Below are 21,469 nucleotides of genomic sequence, written 5' to 3'. Positions count from 1 at the left end.
TGACAAAAGATCCCATAATGCTTTCCAAAACAAGGACTCGTCACACTTTTACAATGTGTACCACTAGATGGTGTTGAAGTGTACTCTGATGTTACTCAACCTAGAGAGAACAGAAGGAAAGATATGGTTTCCACTTATTTTTTTCCCCACTTTCCATTGGTACAGAACTAATGAACATTCGCCAACCCTTGGAAGAGATTTTTATTTGTAAAAAAACGAAGTACTCATTCCAAAAAAGATTTATACTGCAGTTTTAACATTCACAGTATTCCACATTGTTTTAACTGTTCTGTTACAATACTGTTTCAAAATCTTTCAATTATGCAACAATACTACAGGCTCAGGTTTAAAACATGATCTTCAGCATACTAAGGAATGCTTTTACAGACTTCTGCTGTACTACTTTCAATCATACTAATGATTTTTTTTAAAATCACATGGATATTTTAACAGGGTTATGCTACTAATGACACTGGCATTCTGATCCTAAAAATGATAGTTATAAACATTTGTACAAGTTTTTATTTTATTGACAGCGAACCAGCAACAGTCTGTGAAATAAAAAACACACCCAGCCACTGCATAACCACACCTGTGGTAAACCTTAGAGACTTTAGCTATCATTTTCCAGTAGTTAGCATAAATTTGCAGGATTAAAGGAAAGAAGACAACATGCAATACAGTCAAGCACAATGACAAAACCAAAGACAATATAAAGACATTACAAATGTCACAGGATGGAACACAGAAGTGAATTTGCCCACTGTGAAGTGGAACTTACTGTGTGCAGCCTGAAGAGGGAAAGCTGAGGTAAATTCACCAAAACTGCAGCTGGATGAAAGCGTTCTGAACGCTGGACAGCCAGAAAATTTCAGGAAGGGGTAAAAAAATAATAGTAGGACAAAAAGAAAAACACAAATGTAAAGTAAAGTTATCAAAGACAAAGATTGAATGGAAAGAAAACTCAGGCCAAGCTGTTTCACAGACAAAGCAAATGTGAAGATACATTCACACCAAACACAGAGCTGTTTTCTCACCTAGGTGGGATAGGCAGTAGATGCTCAGAAAGAGGAGCAGACAGGTGGGGGTAGTGGTAACTAAAGAGGGTTAATTTGTCATGGTTGTAGATGTTGACACGGAATATTCTTATTTTCATTATTCTACAAAAATGAACCTAAAACTCACATATGGTATATATTTACATATGTAATGAAAATATACAGTGCCAACAAAGTCTACCCATCCATTCCAAAGGAACACATTTTGTGGACTAACAGCCAGAAGCATTAAATTATAAACTCATGATTCTGATGAGTTCTGAATTATAGCAGCTGTTCCTGTAGGTCTCCTGTGCTTAGGAGTGCATCTCAAAGTAAGAAGTCAACTACAGGAAAGAAAGTGCTATTCAAAGACCTCTATAAACCTATGGAAAGGCACAGAACATTAGGTGGACAAGAAAAGATTTCAAAGGCTTGAAACATGCCTTGGAAAAGTCAAGACCTTCAATACAAAGTGGAAGGTGACTTTAAAAACCTTGGGAAGATTAGGTCATACATTCAGAAAGGAAGACCAAGCAAGGAGGAGACTGAATCGGAGATACCACCAAGTATCCAATGGAAACTCTAAAGGACTGGCAGGCATTAAGAATTTGTCAAGGAGTGGTAAGTGTGTACATATAAATGATATATCACGCTCCCCACATGTCTGGCCCGTTTTCATTTCTAATTACTTTTCAGAACTTTTGAGCATTTGTCTTCCACCTGGAGGTTGGGTTATTACGTGACAGTAAAGGTCAAATAAATTCCAATTCTATGCGTCTTGATTTCAGGCTGTCCAGCAACAAAATGTTCTATTAAAAAAGGGTGTGCAGATCTTCTATAGGTACTGTATATACTTTGAATGAACTGTGCACAAATTCTAAATGTACAAGTTAATATTAAGAGTAATTAGGTACAGTATTAAACCTAAGACTACATTATGGATTGATATTAAACGGTGTTCTTGACACTCTTATGAATGCAGAGGCTTTCAGATTACCAGTGCAGTGATCAAGTTAGCACTAGTTCTGCATTCTATAGTCTGAGCACTACTTTTAAAACCTGCCTCTTTAGTGCATTTAATGTGAATGTCCCTTTGTATTTATTGCAAAGGAAAACATGAAAACACAAAGTGAAAACCACTGCAGTTTCTGACCAACTCATTAGGTACAATAAGCCAGACTCTTGGAGCATCTCTAAACAGATAACCCGTCTTTTACGCACACAACTTCTAAGTTTGTCTGCTGCCAAAAAAGAAAAAGTGTAAATCATACCCTGGACAAAACTCAAGTGTCCTAGTCAATAGCAGTTAATAAATGTTAAAAATGAAAGTGAGAATACTAAGGATATTACAAGACACAAGAATCTAAAACTAAGGTTTTACCACTATACTGTGCATATCTGTAAAGGTTTGGGTGTTTTTAGGTCCAAACAGGCAGCTGTTCTGAATGGTTACCCCACACTGTGCAATGCAGCATCATTCTGTGAAATATACCACATGGCTGACTAACAAACCCATCTTAACAGTGTAACAGTGAAAAAACACTTTTCAACCTCAATGCTCAATCAGGCACTCTATTGATACGGTGGAATCACTTCAAATAAATTCCTAACATTCATCACTTATCAATATTACTCAAATCCCATTCTTGATATTAAAATGTTAAATTGTGTCAGGTTTCCTTTTAATTTTTAAAACTGCTTTGTAACACGACAGAGCTAGGCAAGAAACTGCAGGTTACATGAGTTGGGCATGAGGAAACAAAAAAAATTAGCGAGATAGAAACAGATCACCATACAGCTTTAGGTTTCCCCAGAGCTATCAGAAATGCTTGATTATGCGAGTACTGGCGGGAAGCTGGAGCTACAGATCAATCACAGGTCAGCAGTCAGAAAGACACCATTCACTTCTCTTTACCAAGGCAAAAGAACCAGAACGCACTCTCTACCTGTGTTTGGGGGCTGGAAAGGTGGCTGACTTGCTGTGGGGAAACCTCCAAAATTACCCGATGCACTATTATTTCCAAATGCATCAAAGTTTGCAAAGTCTGCATTTGCATTATTCTGAGCTGTAAGAATCACAGGGGGACAAAAACAAAATAAAACAAAAACATTAATGGTTACAAAAGCACAAAATGAGAAATTAAACACAGAAAAATCAGCTTTCTCTGTAAAAGATGGATGCACTGATAAAATGCATGTAATCATGCAATGAGGCTAGATTTCCTCTTCCCATTTATGTTGATTCTGTCATGTAAAAACTACTGGAATAGTCATAAAAAAGGCATGTATCTCAACAAAAGACGTTTGCCCACATCTTAAAAAGGAAGACTAAATCCTTTGTTGATTTTATTGTGCTGTTATGCCATTTTGATTAGACAGTTTCATAACAAAGCTGAGTTAAATTAATCCAGGAAACAAGCATGTTTTTCTTGTAAAGTTTACCAGCTAAAATCACAAGATCGGCACATTGAAAACACTAAACAAAGAATGAAAGGAAAGGTTTTTTTTTAATAAGCTATAACGTGCTCTTTTTATGAATTGTTTATTTGCATGTAATGGTTTTAAACAAGAGCATCTGAAAAGCATAAGAAAACCATGAGGTTATTCTAGCAGCTACCATAAAGAAAAATAGAAAATGGAAATAAATACACAAATTCAACCATTCCACCATGAGATGCAGTATTGTAGATGCACCTCCTTTGAAGTTCTAACATCTAGCAGATAAAAAAGAAACTACAAAGATAATCCCACGCTTGCCTTTACCTTATTTCAAAAAGAACATTATATGCATCAAAAATACTCAGGTTGCCTGGGCATATTAAGTGCTATTTATTGAATTTATTATATAAAATGTTTTGAGAACCTGAGACAATATACTGAAGTCCAACAGCTAACTTAAAAAATTCAGTAAAAAAAATATTTTCCTAGCCCTATGTTACAAAAATTAAAACCTAACTAATCCACTGAACAAAGACATTTGGGAGCATTAGCAGGCTCCTTTGAAATTAAAGATTTACAAGGCAGGTGAGGAAAAAGTGCTGTACAAAAAAGAAAGACAAGAACGACAACTAAGATGCAAATATTGTTTGGTTATCTCTACATTCTGAAATCCCCAGGCCCTTCTTCATTCAAATAATCTTAGCACTAAGAAATCAAGTGGTCTACAATTCCTGTGTGCACTATTACATTCTATGCATCACAGGGTCTCATTGACAAAAGCCTAAAAAGCATCCTAATGCAAGCCAAATCTACTGAACTCCAAACAAAGCACCTTTTCTACAGCTTACCTGTGTGACTGTTGAAATGTGCAAAGTTTGCAAAGTTTGCGGTGCCTGTGGCCTGTGACGGCGGAGCTGCGAAGATGTCTCCTCCCAGGTCACTCAGGAGGTCAAACTGTTTCTTCTCCTGCAGGGGCATCTGCTGAGGCTGTGCTTGTGCACGACTCACTACTGGGGACTGAAGGACAATCACAAGTCCATACAGACCATGTCAAGGCTGCCCTGCTCTGACAGGGGAAGGCACTGAACCTTTTGACTCGGGAACAGAGAAGGCTACAAGGGCATCTGAGAAGTCAGCCCAGCGGTTTAACTTCTGAATGACTAGTGAAGTGTGAACCAGAGGGCACAAGTGGAAACTGCATACTAGTGCATTTAAAACCGAGAATAGGAGGTACTTCTTCACAAAAAAAAAAGGGTGGTGGGAGTATGTAATAAGCTAACCACACATTCTGCTGAAGCCAATACCCAGGTTTCGATCAATTAACAACAGGATGGGATCCTGGGATAAATGAATGACAAGATGGGCTGAACTGCCTCCTCTCGCTTGTTTTTTTTTCTTATAATTTAATGTTATGTTCTTAAACACTCAAGGTAGGCAAAAAAAATCATTAAATGGTTGCTTTTTTAAATATCAAAGGATAAGATCTAATTTTCTTCAATGCACGTTTGAAAACTACACTGCAGGACACTTACAGGCATGCACTTCAACTAAAAACACATTAAAGGGGAACTGCAGTCCCAATTTCTCAGACCAGTTATTAAATCTCGGTAACAAAATAAATTCATTGACAGTATAGAAAAATTTGACAAATTATGAGAAGTTGCAAAAGTACTGCAAGTCCTCTGGTCTTGCAGTGGGCGAGAGCAAGAATTTCCAGGAATTGTGACATGATGTGGCCCTTCCTGCTCCCTAGACACAGCAATGACTCAAGTAATGTGATGAACAAGCAAATAACTACAGTGTGCATCAGACATTTCACTGCAGAAATGTTCCAATGTGACCTGCATGCAGAGTTAACAAGTAAGTTCCATTATGGCAAAACTGTCTTGAAGTTAACAGCTGTGTTTCTATGGATTAAAAGAGATGTATTCACAAGTCTGCTTGTTTACAGTCTAATAGGGCCACTTCACCTCACCAGACATTTTGTTTCGTTCTTAATCACTGGATATGGTGCCGTGCATACCTGGAATTGTTTTCTATTTTGTGATATAAATAGAAAAAGTTACTATTATTGTGGATTGTAATGCACTCATGAAATTTCCGAGTCTTTCTAACCCCGTAATATAAAATTAACATTGCAGTTCCCCTTTAAACACAATTGGTGTTATACTTCTGCTATAAATACAAGGCTTATTTTCTGGGGACTAGTTTGAATATTTATATAGCTATAAAACAATGGAGGGGGGGCATCTAAACCACAGACCTTCCTTTCAGGTGCTTAGTGTAGTGGAGTTACAGCTAGATCTAAAACCTTACTTACCTGGCTGGGCGTGCTTTTGTTCAAGTGCAGCGTAGGTGCCGACTCCCCCAGCAGTGACTTCAGCGGCCTGACCTCGGGGGTACTGCTGGTGCTGCTGGCAGAGGACCCCGAGATTGAAGCATGAACGGAAGCCACAACCTTTGCTTGTTCTGGAGGGACGTACCTGAAAGGCAGCATTTGAAAACAGATTCCTGATGGGGTGGGACGGGGGAAAAGAAATAACATCCCATTAAAATGGGCCTCATGAGGCTGCTCCTACTGTAAAAAGCCCTTACCATCTTTTCTTTTCATACTTTTCCTGAAGGAACTCTTTCACTTTCTGTGGCTCACGGAAGTCTGGAATTGCAGAGGATCTCTCATCATACAGTCCCAACCATATCTGTTTGCATACCTATAAAAATGTGATCAAGGCATAATTAATACAATTGACTTCATACATCATATATCCTGTATTTTTTCCATTCAATTCCTCTACAGAGATCAGAACACTAAAGGAAATGTTAGACTTTTACATTTACAATCTCTTGTACTTCTTTAGTCATTCAGTATCTAGAGCTGTTCAGAAACTCAGTGGGCCACACTAGTATTTTAAAAACAGACATGCATTGCCTAAACATGTTCTTATCCAGAAGCACTGGCACACTTTTTTGGGTGCTTGTTCATGGCCTAAAACAGAATACCAGATCTTCCAACCTGCTTGCTTCTTGAGATTTTACTCTGGCCTCTTTTGAGCAGATACTCTGCAACAGGTATAGTGGAGCTATGTAAGAACCAGCCACAAAAAAAGGTTTATTGTCCTGTAAGGGGACATTACTGATCTGCTGTCCACTGAAAGAACAGTACGTGAGGCAACTTCGGCCGTCAATCACCGGAAAGTGCTGAGGCACGGATTACACAACACCCAGAGGAAATGGTGAAATGCACATGGAAGCCATTTGAATGCAGCAGTCAAAGGACTGTTCCAGATTTCAGCAAATTCCCTAGCTCAAGAGGGAGACTCTCCTCGGGCAAGGATTGGCCCTGTATACCTTGAGGGAGAACCAGGAAATTCCCAGTTTTCTAAACAGAGTATATCAACTCTGTATATCAACCTAAAATTATTTTTTAATGCTGCAGTTAATTTTTTCCCCCACAGTTAAAATCAATTTGAAATAATCACAGCCTACAGCAATATCTTACAACAAGAGGGTAAAGTCCATTTTACACTGCTGGAAAATGAAATGTGGGTGAGATGCTTATCAGGGTAAGAAACTGTATGCACTGCCAAAATAAACCACTTCCTTACTTGTACACAACCAAAGTCTGACAGGCAAAGAGTTCACTGTGCAAAAGCCTGTTTCAAAGTACTCACTCAATGTGGTTTTCAACACGCTGACAAGCACGCAACTAATCATTTTAAAGCAAAGATCAGTAATTAGAAGCTTATCAAAGTAACCAGCCTATGCACATATTAAACAATTGAAATTTTACACATATTAGCACCAACACACTGGCAGTACAAAAACAGAGCTCTTGATTCATCAGCAGAGCTGTGGAGAAACCAAAGACATTTGGGATGATAGTAAAGATCAGACATTTGGGATGAAAGGTATAGAAAACAGTTGCAAAGACTCTCACATATGCTCCATGATACTTGGAGGTTATCTGTAATAAATATTAAAGCAGATATTAAACCAAAGTGCCCAGGAACTATGTAAGGAAAGTTTCTAGATATCATACATAAGCTGTATAGATTACTAAACTAATACTGAGTGGATGGGACCAGAAGTAGCAACGTTTTGGGGCTGCAACACTACAGGCAGACGAGAAAAGAATATTTTAAAAACTTATACTTTACCAGTGTATGTACACTTCAACCAAATTATTTCTCCTAACAAATCAAGAATTGGAAAGCTAACTATTACCAAATAAAGTCCTGTCTTTTCCTTTGTTTAAAAAGTACTTCAAACACTCTTTAGGACATCAAGGAGGCTGTGTTCATTGTTTTGGCACATGTAATGACTTCACCACAGTCGCATAACAAAATGCAATGAAATAAAACCGTGGAAGACCTTGCTTCTCTTATCCCAAAATAATCTTCTTCCATTTAGAGGAATTTTAAATCTGAATCTTAAAAGAACTGAACTGAACATTAAGGCTATTATTGCTACCAGAGTCTTAACAAGAACCAAATGTGAATGCATTCCTTTGGTGACACACCTGCGCTGTCTTCTTGTTCAATATTCATCCCACTTCTCACAGACATACAAGGCTCTACACAGAATGAAAATCCACTCAGAACCCCAAGGATGCAGATTCTGGTGGCAAATTAGGTGGCACTGGGTCTGCCTTTAAAAACCATGAATTGTGGAATGATTTGCAGGGCAGTTTCCCTCTTCAGCATTTTTTAAAGATTCAATTTTTTGTATGATCTAGCAATCAGAAGTTTGTAAAAGTCCGTCATATAACATTTTCATTGAGTAGCAAATTTAGTCAATCTCACAGCAAGAATCAGGAGACACTGCAGTTCATTTTACCAAAGTTAAGAACCTTTGCTGGACAGAAATGCAGTAATTTGTTTGTAACCAACAGCCCTCAAATGGGGAAAAGCTCAAGCAAGTCAGTTCTTCATCTAGCTGGATGTGTAATACTAATAAGAGTTTATCGTTCACATTTTGAACACTAAAGCAAAGTATATTAAAAAAAATGGAAAACTCACCAAACGATTGCAGATCAATTATTTTGTGATCACTTCATGCAGCATCTGGGCCATTACTATTGAGTAACTCTGTGCCAAATATAATCTGAAAGTAGATGCCCAGCATTTCAGACATTGGGCTAATCCATTTTCATGTGTCCACCCCCTTCTTCCTATCCGGCATACAGTACCTTTATGACAAAACTATCAACACTTATCTGTCTGCACCAAGTACACATGCCAAAAACTTAGAATCACAAAGCGCAATTTTGTTGCATTCATGTCTGAAATGTATTCAAGCCTGGTGGAGTCACAAGCTACAGAAGGCATTGTGTCAAGAGTCAGCAAGGAATACTACCCACCATTCCCCAGCAGAATTCTGCCAGTTGTGTGCCACCCCAGGAGGAACCCCAGCTCCAGGCAGCTTGTTACATGGTCCAGGCTCCAATTTACAACACCTGAGCATCTTTGCTGACTGAACCCCTGGGGAGCCCTGCTGATAATTCTTTTATAACACTAGATGCACATAATCCACACTTCATCACCACCACTGCACCATACATTCAAGAATTATGTATAAGGTTTTGTGTGCAAAACATTGAACAGAAACAGCTTTATATAATGAACTAAAATTTAAATGAAGACAACACTACTGTGTGAATTCATTTTTTGCAACTAAACAATTTCCCAGTGGCATCATCCTTCACATAGTCTAGCAAAGATACCAAGATAATCTAACCTTGGTGTCATAACCTTGTTAAAAGCACAAAGCTACAGGGAGTAAGGCTCTAAACTAGGCAAATGTTCAGATAAACCAAGATGCAGTACAAAGCATGAGAAGCATGAGTATACTGAAAAAGCAAACAAGTTAAAGATTATGGTGCTTTTACATATCTGAACTAAAGACACCTCCTCCACTGTTCTAGTTACTCAGTCTTGTGATCATGTTGAGCACATAGCAAGCCAGCTTTTAACTCATCTCAACAAACATAAACTTAGTTATATGTGAATCTTCACATGCAAATGTCAGTTTAAGTTAAAAAAGCATACCACAATATACTCACTTATAGCAGTAAATAAAAATCACATATTGATTATGACTGGCTATGTGAGGTGTTATGAAATTAAATTTACCAGTATGGAGTTATGTGCTTTAGACTATATAATTCACAATAAGAAAATTAATATGAAGAACTATAACACAGTATGCAACAGGAAATGCAACCCAATAACAGTATGCATTGTCTTATTACTCAGAATATTATTAAATTGCGTTTTTGTTTTTCATAGCTGAAGGATAGCTCTGCTAGATTCAGTGACTCAGGGTGTGTCCTGTGCAGACATGACTCATTTTGTACTCCTGCCCCAGAAGGCATTCAACGCAAGCCTCACTCCCTACAGAGTAATCAATCAGAGACACATCCAGCTCCAACAATCTATGCACTTACTGGGCTGGGCAGCCATCATTGGGTCTATTATTAAAGTAGACTAGCTAAGATTTCTAAAGCATTCTTGTTATTTTTAAAAGTATTAGAACTGATCAGATCTGCTTACGTATTTACATACTTTTGACCATCTATAACAGCATTATTTTAGAAATGATAGATTTTTATCAATTCAATCTGTCCAATAGAATTGAATTGCTGGTTTCTTTTAAGTCTTGACCTACAAGAGGTACAAATTCTAGCCAGATAAGAGATGCATACAGAAATGCAAATAAAATCAATTTTAGACAATATATACAAAAACTCAGTTCCAGCGATGCTGTGAAGCTCCTGGTACTGAAGCCAGGATTCACAGTGAATCTGTTCCAAAACAGCTTATTCCTTTGAAACCTCTAGCATACAGGACATGTGCAACAGGGGGTCTTAACAGTAAAAAAAGCTACAAAGCACATATGGATCTGACTTGACTTTTAACGTTGGCCTTTTATACATTTGTTTAAACACTACACAGATAAAATACCAGCAGTCAAAGACCAATCTGTGCCAAAACCTGAATGGGATATACTATTTTATCAAATACAAAACTTAGTTTACTAAATTTACAATTAAAACCAATAATTTAATTTTCAAAATCAAGCATTTAAATTATGGGAAAATACATTTTAACAACTTTTAAAAATCTGAACTTCAAAAATTAGATACTTTTGTATCAGTTCAAATGTTTATTTACAGGAAAGTTTCTTTACTATACAGCCATATTAAGTGTTCAGCACTTGCAATGAGCAAACAACAATAACACTAGTTTAATTCAAGATAAAACAGAAACCATGGTCACTTTCTGAATTCTTGACAAATAGCCCTAGAAACAGCAGTGTCATTTTTTCCTCTCCAAGACCTCCAGTCCTACTGCTAATTCACAATGTCAGCAATCTTAGTCTGCATAAATTATACTTTGATTTTAAAATCATATCACCCAGAAAATGTATCAAAGCTATTACATTTGACAACGAATCTGCTCCATTTTCTGTATTTTCAGTATAAAGTAGTGCACAATAAAAAGGTGCACCTTCCACTCCTTCATGAAATAGACCTGCAAATCACCTCAAAAGGCTATATATCAAAGCACTGTAAGCTTATGATATATAATGGATTCATGTATGAAAACTGCGCAATAGGCTCACATACTTATTTGCAAGTTAACAGCCTATCAACATGACTCATTTCCCTCCATTCCCAAGTGTTGAAAACACAGGCAATTAACATGCACTGTATTTCCTCGCTTCATTAGTACTGTGGCTCTCTTGTGTACCAACAACCAAACACCATACCCTTTCAAAACAGCACCAAGAAGCATTCCAGACATATTTCACTTCCAGTTAACTTTACCGCAGAGAAAAGCTGAACAAGATAACCTCTGAAGGTCTACGTTTCTATTTCTACTCCGCTGTGAGGAATTCTGTGGCATGTCAATGCTTATCCCATCAGAATGACCTAGAAGTGAAAACGAAATCTATAGTGCCAAGATTATTTTAGAGAACATCCAATGCTACATCCATCACTGCATTCCCAGGAGAGGTAATGGTTCAGGCTCCTGCAATAACAGATAAATATAACCGTAGGATTCTAAATGCAATTAAGGGAACAAAGAACTGTGCTGTAGGAAACACAAAGCTTGTATGTAACAGATGCATGCAATTTTCCCATAATTTTATTACCAAAAATAAGATTAATAGATTCCACAATGAACTAATCCTTTCGCAATCCATTTCTAGCTTGACGGACATGTACTTATCTGGCAAACAAGCATGTATGCTTAGAAATATTTTTGATAGAGTGATTACACTTCTGACAATCCTTTTGAATCCTGAAGGGGTCTGAAGAAAATGTGTAATACCTCCCTTCGCCCTAAAGAATACCCCTGTTCCATAACTATCTGCAAAATGTGCAGCAGACCTATTGGAATCAGTGTTCATCCTTGCAAATCTCAGTTACTTCTCTCTCCACACAAAACTGGCCAAAGCATGTGCAAGAAATAACTATATAAAATGTTTTGCTCAAAGTCTCTAAAATAGTATTTAGAGATGGCATAATGTGAGCAGTGAATCCAAATTCCTTCTGCAGCAGGCTCAGTTATTGCCCCATGTAGGAATTAAAATGTGCAGTACAATGCTGCATAGTTTGTGAAGAAAATGACCCAGCAGAAGTTTTTCTTTCTCATTGTTCCCAGTGGCTTGTGGGACACTGAACAATCTTTTTGAACCAGATGGCTTGACCACAACATGACTAATCAAACTATCATGTAAAGAAGAATAAAATGATCAACAAGAGTGAATCTGCTGTGCTGTCTAACAGTGGATAACCATAATGTGTGCACAATCCAAGCAAGCTTGCAGATTATGGTCAATTTAAGAACCTCTCTGAGGCATGGTAGGTATAGTTCTTTGCCTGACAATACAGGTCAGTACCAGGGAGAAGGATGTGCTCTCTTTTAGAAGCTTCCTCCACATCACTTCTGTCTAAACAGGCTGTCACCTTGACATCTGCTCAGGCTACATTCCATAGTTCCCTTAAGGCTCAAAGAAAACAAAATAAACAGCCACAGCCTCACTGTGAGAAGGTCCTGTCCTGAGGGTTATTATTTCAGCTTGTTATAAGGTCAAAATCCCAGATGCTCATTTTTTTGTCCGTCTTTGATATAAATGCCTGAAACGTACACATCCCCACTAAGTGAAATAACCAACACCGATGGGACATCTGGGAGCTATAAAGAATGTAACATGTTATTTATTGGTAATCATTATCAGGTGTTTTGAATGCAAGCTAATCCAACGGGATCAAATGTTGTACAGATTTGTTTTTAAACTATTCGATCAACTCGAAAACTGTGATAGTCTTCAGAAGTGTAAAAGCCAACACAAAGTTCAAATGAAACCTTATCTTGCAGAAAACAATAGCGGCCCCGAAGAAGCAGCTGTGCAGGAGTGAGTGGAGAGGAGAACAATGGCAGGTCTTCACAGCGCAGGCTGTCCAGTACATCTGGAAGCCAGGGACTCACGGTACATACCTCATTGCCATGTTTCTGCAGAAACTCGATTTCCTGCTGTGTGAAGGTAGTCATGGAGATAGACTTAACTCTGTGGGGTGGATTCAGGCCCCGTCTGAGGGAAAAGAAGAAATAGGTTTATTATTTTATGTCACAATTGTTCCACATAATTTACATATGCAGCCCTCAGTTCTCAGAACTCAGACTAGAAAGTTCCCTTCCTATCACAAGCTGGCAGTGTTAGAAAACATGTCGAGGTGTTTGCTTACTAGTCTAAAGTGTTTATGAGAAAATTTGGAGCGAGAGCACAAACAGGCCTATGTGAGAAAAGTTACTATGCAAATCTGCACATCTGCATAACAGGAAATGCAAGCCTGTATAATTCTGATCAATGGCCTGCTCTTAGCCTGTCCTCTCAGTAAGATCAACAGCCAAAAAAAAACTATCATACTTCTCCAAAATACTGTTCTGCAGCTCTTGCGGTAATTGCATTCTAATAAACACGCTCTGGGTCTCCTTCAATCTGCTTCACTATTTCTTCACAGTCAGAATATTGCTAATCATTTGGTGCTAGTGACTTAATTAGCCAAGTGTAATCACAGTCTTCCATCCGCAATTAAAAGTGTCAAAACTGTTCAAATAAAAAAAAATGTTGCATTTATGTAAAAATAAATATTCTCCATAAACGTAGCAAAATGCAAAACACTTCTGCCACCCTACTAAATTCCCCCGAATCTGATGTCACACCCCCAGCAGATTTTCTTACCCAGGACCCACAAAAACTCAAGAGAAGCGCCTTGCAACACGGCCTTGACTGCAGCACTGCAAGTCTCCACCACCCCACCCCCCCAGCGACACCACGGGTGTTATAAATGAGATCAAGACAGGCCGGACGCAGAGATGCCAGGGGAGAGAAAGTACAGAGACTCCCAGTGCAGCAGCAGCAGCATCTTTTTAGCGGCGCTCAGACTGGCCTGCCAAGATCACGTCCACCACTGCAACAGTCCTAGATACAAGTCGACCTCTAGTAAGAGCAGCAGGCTAAAACAATCTCTGTCGAGTTAAGTGGTCAAAGCAGAAGGTTTCTGTTTTCAGTCCACCCCTGGACACTCTCAAAACAAAGTTCCTCCTGGACAGAGTGCTCAAGTGGACGGCAAAAACTAGTTTTATATTGCCCGAGAGGAGTCAAACATTCAGTGTAAAGAAAGTTCAATAGACTCACTCGTCGATGGAACCTTAGTGGTAGGATTTGTATTATTCGAGACATTTGAGACTGGAAATGGCTTCATCTGCAGCACTCAAGCCCCTGTTGCAGATAGGGAACGGTGTTTAGGGTTGATAAGAAGCCTGCAATAAGCCAGAGGAAGCCAAGCCAAGCGCCCTGAAGCCACATTCTGGGTGTGCAGACAGCCTGCCAATCACTGGACCCTGCAGACAGGCGCTGCTGAACGAGCACGGAAGTACAAAAGGTAAGAAGACCCTGGAAGCTCTACTACGATTACAAGGCCTGGAACGAAAGCAGATCATCCTCATTAAAACGGTTTGCAAGAATATGAGACCCTCTGGCACTCCACTGTGAAGAAAAAAAAAGTCAAAAGGCTGTAAAAAGGTTGCGATTGTGAAAAACAGTAGGATGGGCAGAAAAGGTCTTCTGCGATTGTGTAACTTGTACTGAAGGCCCGATCTGGTCTTATTGCTTAATTGCAGGTATCCGATGCATTCTTCCAATTCATGACCTTACAGTCATGCAATCTCATGCTAAAAAATAGTCAAGAAAAATACAGTTAATAACGGTCCCAACCAAGTCAAGGTTTTTACTAAGATACAATGTTGATATACTGTATATGGATTTGGTTGAAATGCTCAGAAATTTGTGGTTGTACATGACATCATGAAAACGGAAAATGAACAAAGCCACTAACATCAGAAAAGGCGTGATTCCTTCAAAAGGAAACCAGTGATTCAGCATGAAATGCTCTAGTTTTCCTCAGGGAAAAAACACACACAAACACGTTGCGCTGCAAGTTTTATATCTATTTTATCCATGTGTATTGGTACATATTCGTGTGTCTCAATCTGTTTGGGTCCTTATTTTCTCCTTAGGTAGCAGCAAAAACCTTCATGAACAACCTGGGTACTACAATAGACCCCTGCACCACAACTAACATTTCTAAGAAGTCAAGGACGAATACACTTGTGGAGAGAAAGGGAGCATAGTATGAAGTACAATCAAAACATGTATGCTGTCACTAAACTATAAACAATTCCTTCTGCTTTTGAAGCAAAACGAACTACGGGCCTCTCTCTCTCCCTGACACTGATTAACAAGCAAGTGCCAAAAGGTTCCTTGTGATTCATCCAGACTGCTGTCTACAGAAGTAGGACAACCCTGTTCCAAAGCACACAGACATGAAAAAAAATGTTAATTCACGTCTAGCGTATGACAAAACGTTTGAACAAAATACACAGAACCACTTCCAGGAACCATCCAGACAATTCCTTAATTACAACTAGGATATACATTAAGGTCATCAAAAAAGTTCTTATACTCTAGGCAATAAGTGTACTATTGTTATTTTGTTTACTTGATTTATATAACTTTTAAATTACTGTATAATAAAAGTATTTTTAATTTTATCGTTGGCTTAAATGAGTCTGGTGCAAGTAGTTAGTGGAAACATTAAATGAACCAAGCCACTAACATCAGGAAATGTGTGATAACTATCACCTTTAGTGTTTGAGTGAAAATAATACAACCTATAAATTATAATTATATAAATATAATTGTAGTAATTATAATTGTAACTTTAAAACGGTTATTTTCACATGTATAATCCTACAATGAATTACAAATCATAGTTAGTATCCAGGAACCACTGGACAAAGGCCTAATGTACAGACTGTCTGTGTAGACCAAGATTCAAAGATTCAAAAATAGAGTATGTACAGAGCAACAGCAGGATATCTAAATAATTTTGAGAACAGACAAAAATTGCACAGCAATTTTCCATTAAAACAGTAAGAACTGTCAAAGAGTAAATAGAGTTTTCTATTGAATTCAAATACAGATAATCCTATGCTACTGAACTGTATTCGTTTGACTACTGAAAACATAACTCTTCCAACAAGACAGGAAGTATTCAGATATAGATAAGGGGTTAATGCTCAGACTAGGGTGATGGAATTAGTCAAGTTCCAGGGGGATCAGTATGAGGACTATTGCTCTTCCCAATTCATAGCAATGATTTAGATTCTGTTTTAGTTTTTCAACTAGTCAAATTTGCATAAGATACCAGAACATTACCACCAAAATACTGCAGAAGTAGCAAATGAAATTCAAAATATTTAGATAAAAATCAAAACCAGCGAATCACCCAACAGATGCTGTTTAATGTAAACAAGTAGTTTGTATTCAGGTCGTAAACCATAAATATGGGAAAGGAAAATGTGAAACACTAAGTTAGAAAAAGAGTAGGTGTTTGTCACATTTACATCTTCAAGGCAATGTTAGGAAGCAATAAAAAAGTTAAACAAAATGTTACTATAGTTAAAAGCACAGAACGTATATCAAGAAATGCTATATTAAATAGTATAATGTACTAGCAAGGCCTTATTGAGAATACTGTGCACATTTTTTGGCATCGCATTGTAGAAATGTTAACGTTAACTAGGAACTAGTCCAAAGAAGAGCTACAAAATACATTCTTGAACTTCAAGAACTACACTGACAGACTGAATGAACTAAAACATTTAGTCTTGAAAAGAGAAGATTATGACAGGACCTGGTACAAGTTTTAAACATGCCAAAAGACTGATAAAGTCAACAAAGTGGACTGCTTTAGAATCAACAGTACAACCCAAACCAAACGGCAAGTCGAAACTATGCAGAAGGGCACAATAACAGGAGGCACGTCTTAGGGTTGTAAGGGGGTGGAACGAGTTTACCAGGCCTCCTTGAAGAAAGAGGGGGATCCTTGGATTAATAACCACACAGGCAGGTCGGGCCAAATGGCTTTCTCTCATTTGTAATGGTTATTCATGTTCTTAGAAAAGGAGATTAATAATAGAACATAACAAAGGCGCAGCAAACGTGCTAAATTAATACTTCACATAGATTTGTACAATGCATCGATAACACGCCCCAAATAACAGAACGAGAAAAATGATTCTGTAGCATCACAATGCACTAGAAGACCTCAATTAGAATACTGTGTCCCCATAATGCAAGAACAAAATTCTACTTCCAGGTCCTACAACCTGCTGCTGTTGCTCACTTATTTAGTGCCCCTCGATGCTTTTATCCTATTTCTCTGTGTATACAGTAAAGTGCATTGTATTACTGCATTGTTTCCAGCACTAGATAACTGCACAGTACTACATAAATTAATAATTAATCATACATTAACTTTTCTTTCCCCCATATATTTTTAGTGGTTCATACTATAAACTTTGAAGATGCTTGGGGTTGTAACATTGGAAAAACAGAGTGAGTTTCAAAAACTCAGATTATTAAAAGCAAATCTGGAATAAACAACTTCCACTATTTTTTGAGAGTTCCACGTGCTTCAAGCTGAGTGAACATGGAAAGAGAATTGTAACAGCACAGGCAAAAGAGATTTCCAAGAATGAGACACCCTGACGATGCATGGCTCACACCAGCTCTCTCCCATGATCTACACCAAGCGTGGCAGTCTGCGATAATCCAAGGATTCAAAGCTGCAGGCGTGACTGCTTTATCATCTCGGCACAAAAGGCACTCTTCTTTTTCTGATCCACAGCAAAACCCAGCAAACACCAATCAATAGACTTGTATATCTCAGAATTGTTATCCATTGCAGACAACACCCAACTTCCCACCATTAACTGGAAAGTTACTAAGTCTTTAGAGGAGAATTTAAAAAGACCTACATCTTCCCTCTAGATGAAATGGTTTGGAAAAACTCTCTCTGTACAGTCACCTGAAACCTTATTAGATGTTAATGAACAAATTCAGCTTCACTGCTAGAGTGAGAGACACAGTACTCTAATATTAATACAGTATTGTAGTTGCACCTTGCTCAAGTGACTGTGCCATATTTCAGACTACCTGTTGACTTTCTCCTCCCATCAAATGAGATTCTGCAGGAATAAGCCACTATCGACACTAATTTGGCTTTTACAGGCTAAAGGGAAAAAAGTATGTCCTTTGCAGACGCAGGACACCACGGGTTTCAGGTGGAAAAACTAGAACATACTGGTAAATAATTCACATTCCTTGCTCCACTGCTAGTCACATTGCTATTTACAGACCACTGCAATCTGTACAATCAGATAGCCACTTCAGTGCCGTCATTTGCAATTCTTCAATTAAAAAAAAAGATACTATGCACCAATGATGTAGGTCACACAGCTTTGATCAAAAGTAGGGATATGCTCTCTACACTGTTAAGGGTGCATCGCTCAACAATGAAAGTGCCATTACCTGTGCGGTCTTAAAACACCTATAGAGAAAATCAGCCAGTACATGGAATGGGTCACAGAATCAAGAGCTGGGCTGGTGGGTCATGTCATCCAACAGCATTCCATGTGCACCTATCGCCCTGCGCCTTGCACTGAGCTCCACTCTAATGCTAAACACTAAGGTAATGCTACTCGCATTTCCAGATCACTCCACCACTGCGCAGCAAAAACGTACAACTCTGACATTTCACAAAAAAAATGACAATGTTTCTTTAGATAAGATAAGGTCACTTTAATAGCCATATACTGTACAATTTCTTGCATTAGGAATTCATCTTTTCGCATACCCCAGTTTGCTCTCCGTGAGACAGAGAGACACAGACAGGGAGAGAAGCTTGGGGTCAGAGCACAGGGTCTGCCATTGTACAGCACCCCTGGAGCAGTTGGGGTTCAGGGCCTTGCTCAGGGGCCCAACGTAGAGTAGGATTCCTCTGCCAGCTGCAGGGTTTGAACCGGCAACCTTCCAGTCACAGGCGCAGATCCTTAGCCACAGAGCCACTGCCCCCTAAGTTTCCTAAGTGTTTAGGAAAACAGCATAATATTTTTGTCTGTAAACAGTCGGTCAATATTAAATAAACTGAAACTGGAGATGAACGTCCCCAGTTTTTTGGTTTTGAATGGGCAAATAATTTTATCTGTGATGGTCTTTGGTGTCTGGCAACAACATATCTGTAGTTAGATATCGCCTGACCATTTACTGCACAGGAACTCCCACTGGACATTTTTATTGATCTGTCTTTGACGGTGTTTAGGTCCTATAACCCCTATGTGTTTGGGAAGGGAAAGCGAGGAGAACTCATAGGTGTATAGGCTACTTCGTTAAAAAGGCTGTGCAGGCTATTGCTCTGTTTTTCTGGCTGTTGTTGAGTTCCTGATTATCCAATAAATTGACTTTCATTAGAGCTGGCTTGTTTTTTAAATGTTTTAAATATGCTGTATTGTTATACATTAATCAATTATTGATTAATCTATACATGAGTGATTCACATAATGTATGTGAATAATCTAATGTTTAGAGCTTTTAAAACTAAGCCAAATCAAATGATTACAATACCTTGACATACACAATTTAAATGCAGTCACACCACAAACTGCCCTTTTTCCTACTGTATTTGTGCCAATAAATTAATTTTTAAAACATTCACTAACTCCACAAAAAGTGTTTTTCCTGCGTAACCTAACATTGACCAAAATATCTGAGAGTTGCAGAAAGACCTTCTGTAATTTGAATGGCTTTACAGCATTGATAAAAGGTCAATTTACAAGGATCAAAAGGCAATATTGCAACTGTTAATTTGAATACAAAGAAAGTCTGAAATGAAATGCCTGAAAGTCTGAAATGCCACTTAGAAGTGCAATATAAAAGAGATTTTGGCCAGTTAACCCCCAACAAGACAGATGATACGAGTGCAATCTACTTTATCCCTACAACATTGGTGCACATTGGTGGTGGTGGAGGGGAGTCCCCATTACCTGTAAAGTGCTTTGAGTGGAGTGTCCAGAAAAAGCGCTATATAAGTGCAAGCAGTTATTATTATTATTATTAATCACAACCACAATGTACACAGTTCATTTCACATTAATCATTTGAAATGTCTAACAAAATAGCCTGGTGTATAGAAAATAACTTTTGACTACAAATAGTTGATATTAGCAAATTTACTCATTAATATATGCTAAATTATAATATGTTCCCTAACTTATTATTAAACAGCATACATTGACAGGTTAGATGATTTAGGAGAAATCTGCACAACAAAACAGGTTGGATTCAGTTTTTAGGGAAAACTGTGGAATACAAGTGACAAGGCAGACAAATGAAAGTAATAAACTAAGCAAGAATGATTTGTGCAGACATGCAGCAACTGAGCATTACTGAAGGCCAATGGTTTAAGAGCCTTGGGAGAACAAGTCATATTACTCCAGACTTTTAATAATAATAATTCTCCATGGAGACACAGACACATAGACAGGGGAGAGAAGCTTGGGGTCAGAGCGCAGGGTCAGCCATTGTACGGTGCCACTGGAGCAGTTGGGGTTAAGGGCCTTGCTCAGGGGCCCAACGGAGTAGGATTCCTCTGCCGGCCGCGGGATTTCAACCGGCAACCTTCCAGCCACAGGCGCTGATCCTTAGCCACAGAGCCACCGCTCCGCCCATTGGGCCCATTCATAATATGGGTATGAAAGTACAAAAGCTCAAATTAAGAATAAGAACCTGGACTGCCGGTCCCCAGCACTCACAGTTGATCACTAGACATCATCTGCAAGTGATGCATACATGGCTACCACTGGACACTTTCTCTTCAGCAGTTTCTTGGTGCATAACTACAGCCTCAATGCAAAGTTCAAAACCAAAAACCAGACTGGGGTCAACACAAAAAGTGAAATAAAAAGCTGTTTGAGCAGCTGGATAGGTGACCGTAAGAAACCGACCATTCCCATTTGGCAGTAGCAAAGCTGCCAATGTTAAAGCAGTGCTTAGGCAAAAAATGTTAAAATTTGTTAACACTAAATAAGATGGGTTAAGAAAATGTTCTTCCTTGTTAACAGCATTGGTATTCCTATCAGCTAAAAAAAATTCAACCAAAAACCTTTTTTTTGTATAAAACCGAGTGGATACTGAACCTAAAATGTAAAATGTAAATGTAAAAAACGGCACATTGCTATTGTAAACACTCATTTTAAAGATGCTCAGTTTAGCTGGACTGACTATTCAAACAATTATCAATAAGCTAAGCAGACCATACATATTCAAAGTAGTATAGTTAATAACTAAACTGCAGCAAAAAGCGTGACTTACAACATCGGATAAAAGTTTTGTTAAAAATTCTGAAACTTCCTGTGACCGAACCTATGGGTTTACAACACAGTGGCTTCCTGTCATAAAGAACGGTCACATGCTCAGAAAGGACAGCACTAGAGAGGACGAACACATCAGAGCCACCATGGAAATATTACTTCCTTAAGCTCCAGTCTGAGAGATGGAAAAATTCTTGTAGGCCTTCA

At 38.4% G+C, this 21,469-nt stretch overlaps 1 protein-coding gene across 10 annotated transcripts in view; it reads right to left on the bottom strand.

Annotated features, from left to right (window-relative positions):
• agfg1a (ArfGAP with FG repeats 1a) overlaps nucleotides 1-21,469 on the bottom strand; it is a 44,495-nt gene that overhangs the window by 9,437 nt on the left and 13,589 nt on the right. For 5 of the 10 annotated variants that reach the window (XM_015361677.2, XM_015361676.2, XM_015361678.2 and 2 more), the window contains exons 2-7: nucleotides 12,986-13,079; nucleotides 6,075-6,190; nucleotides 5,800-5,962; nucleotides 4,328-4,496; nucleotides 2,987-3,106; nucleotides 782-853 (exon numbers count right to left, since the gene is read on the bottom strand). In XM_015361677.2, coding sequence (XP_015217163.1) covers nucleotides 782-853; nucleotides 2,987-3,106; nucleotides 4,328-4,496; nucleotides 5,800-5,962; nucleotides 6,075-6,190; nucleotides 12,986-13,079 — 734 coding nt within the window. The remainder of the gene's footprint in view (nucleotides 1-781; nucleotides 854-2,986; nucleotides 3,107-4,327; nucleotides 4,497-5,799; nucleotides 5,963-6,074; nucleotides 6,191-12,985; nucleotides 13,080-21,469) is intronic. The other 5 variants (XM_015361679.2, XM_006637892.3, XM_006637891.3 and 2 more) reach the window with 2 other exon arrangements.

Source organism: Lepisosteus oculatus, chromosome 13 (genome assembly GCF_040954835.1).
Source record: "Lepisosteus oculatus isolate fLepOcu1 chromosome 13, fLepOcu1.hap2, whole genome shotgun sequence".
Classification (NCBI taxonomy): Eukaryota; Metazoa; Chordata; class Actinopteri; order Semionotiformes; family Lepisosteidae; genus Lepisosteus; species Lepisosteus oculatus.
This window is presented reverse-complemented; position numbering and strand designations above follow the sequence as displayed.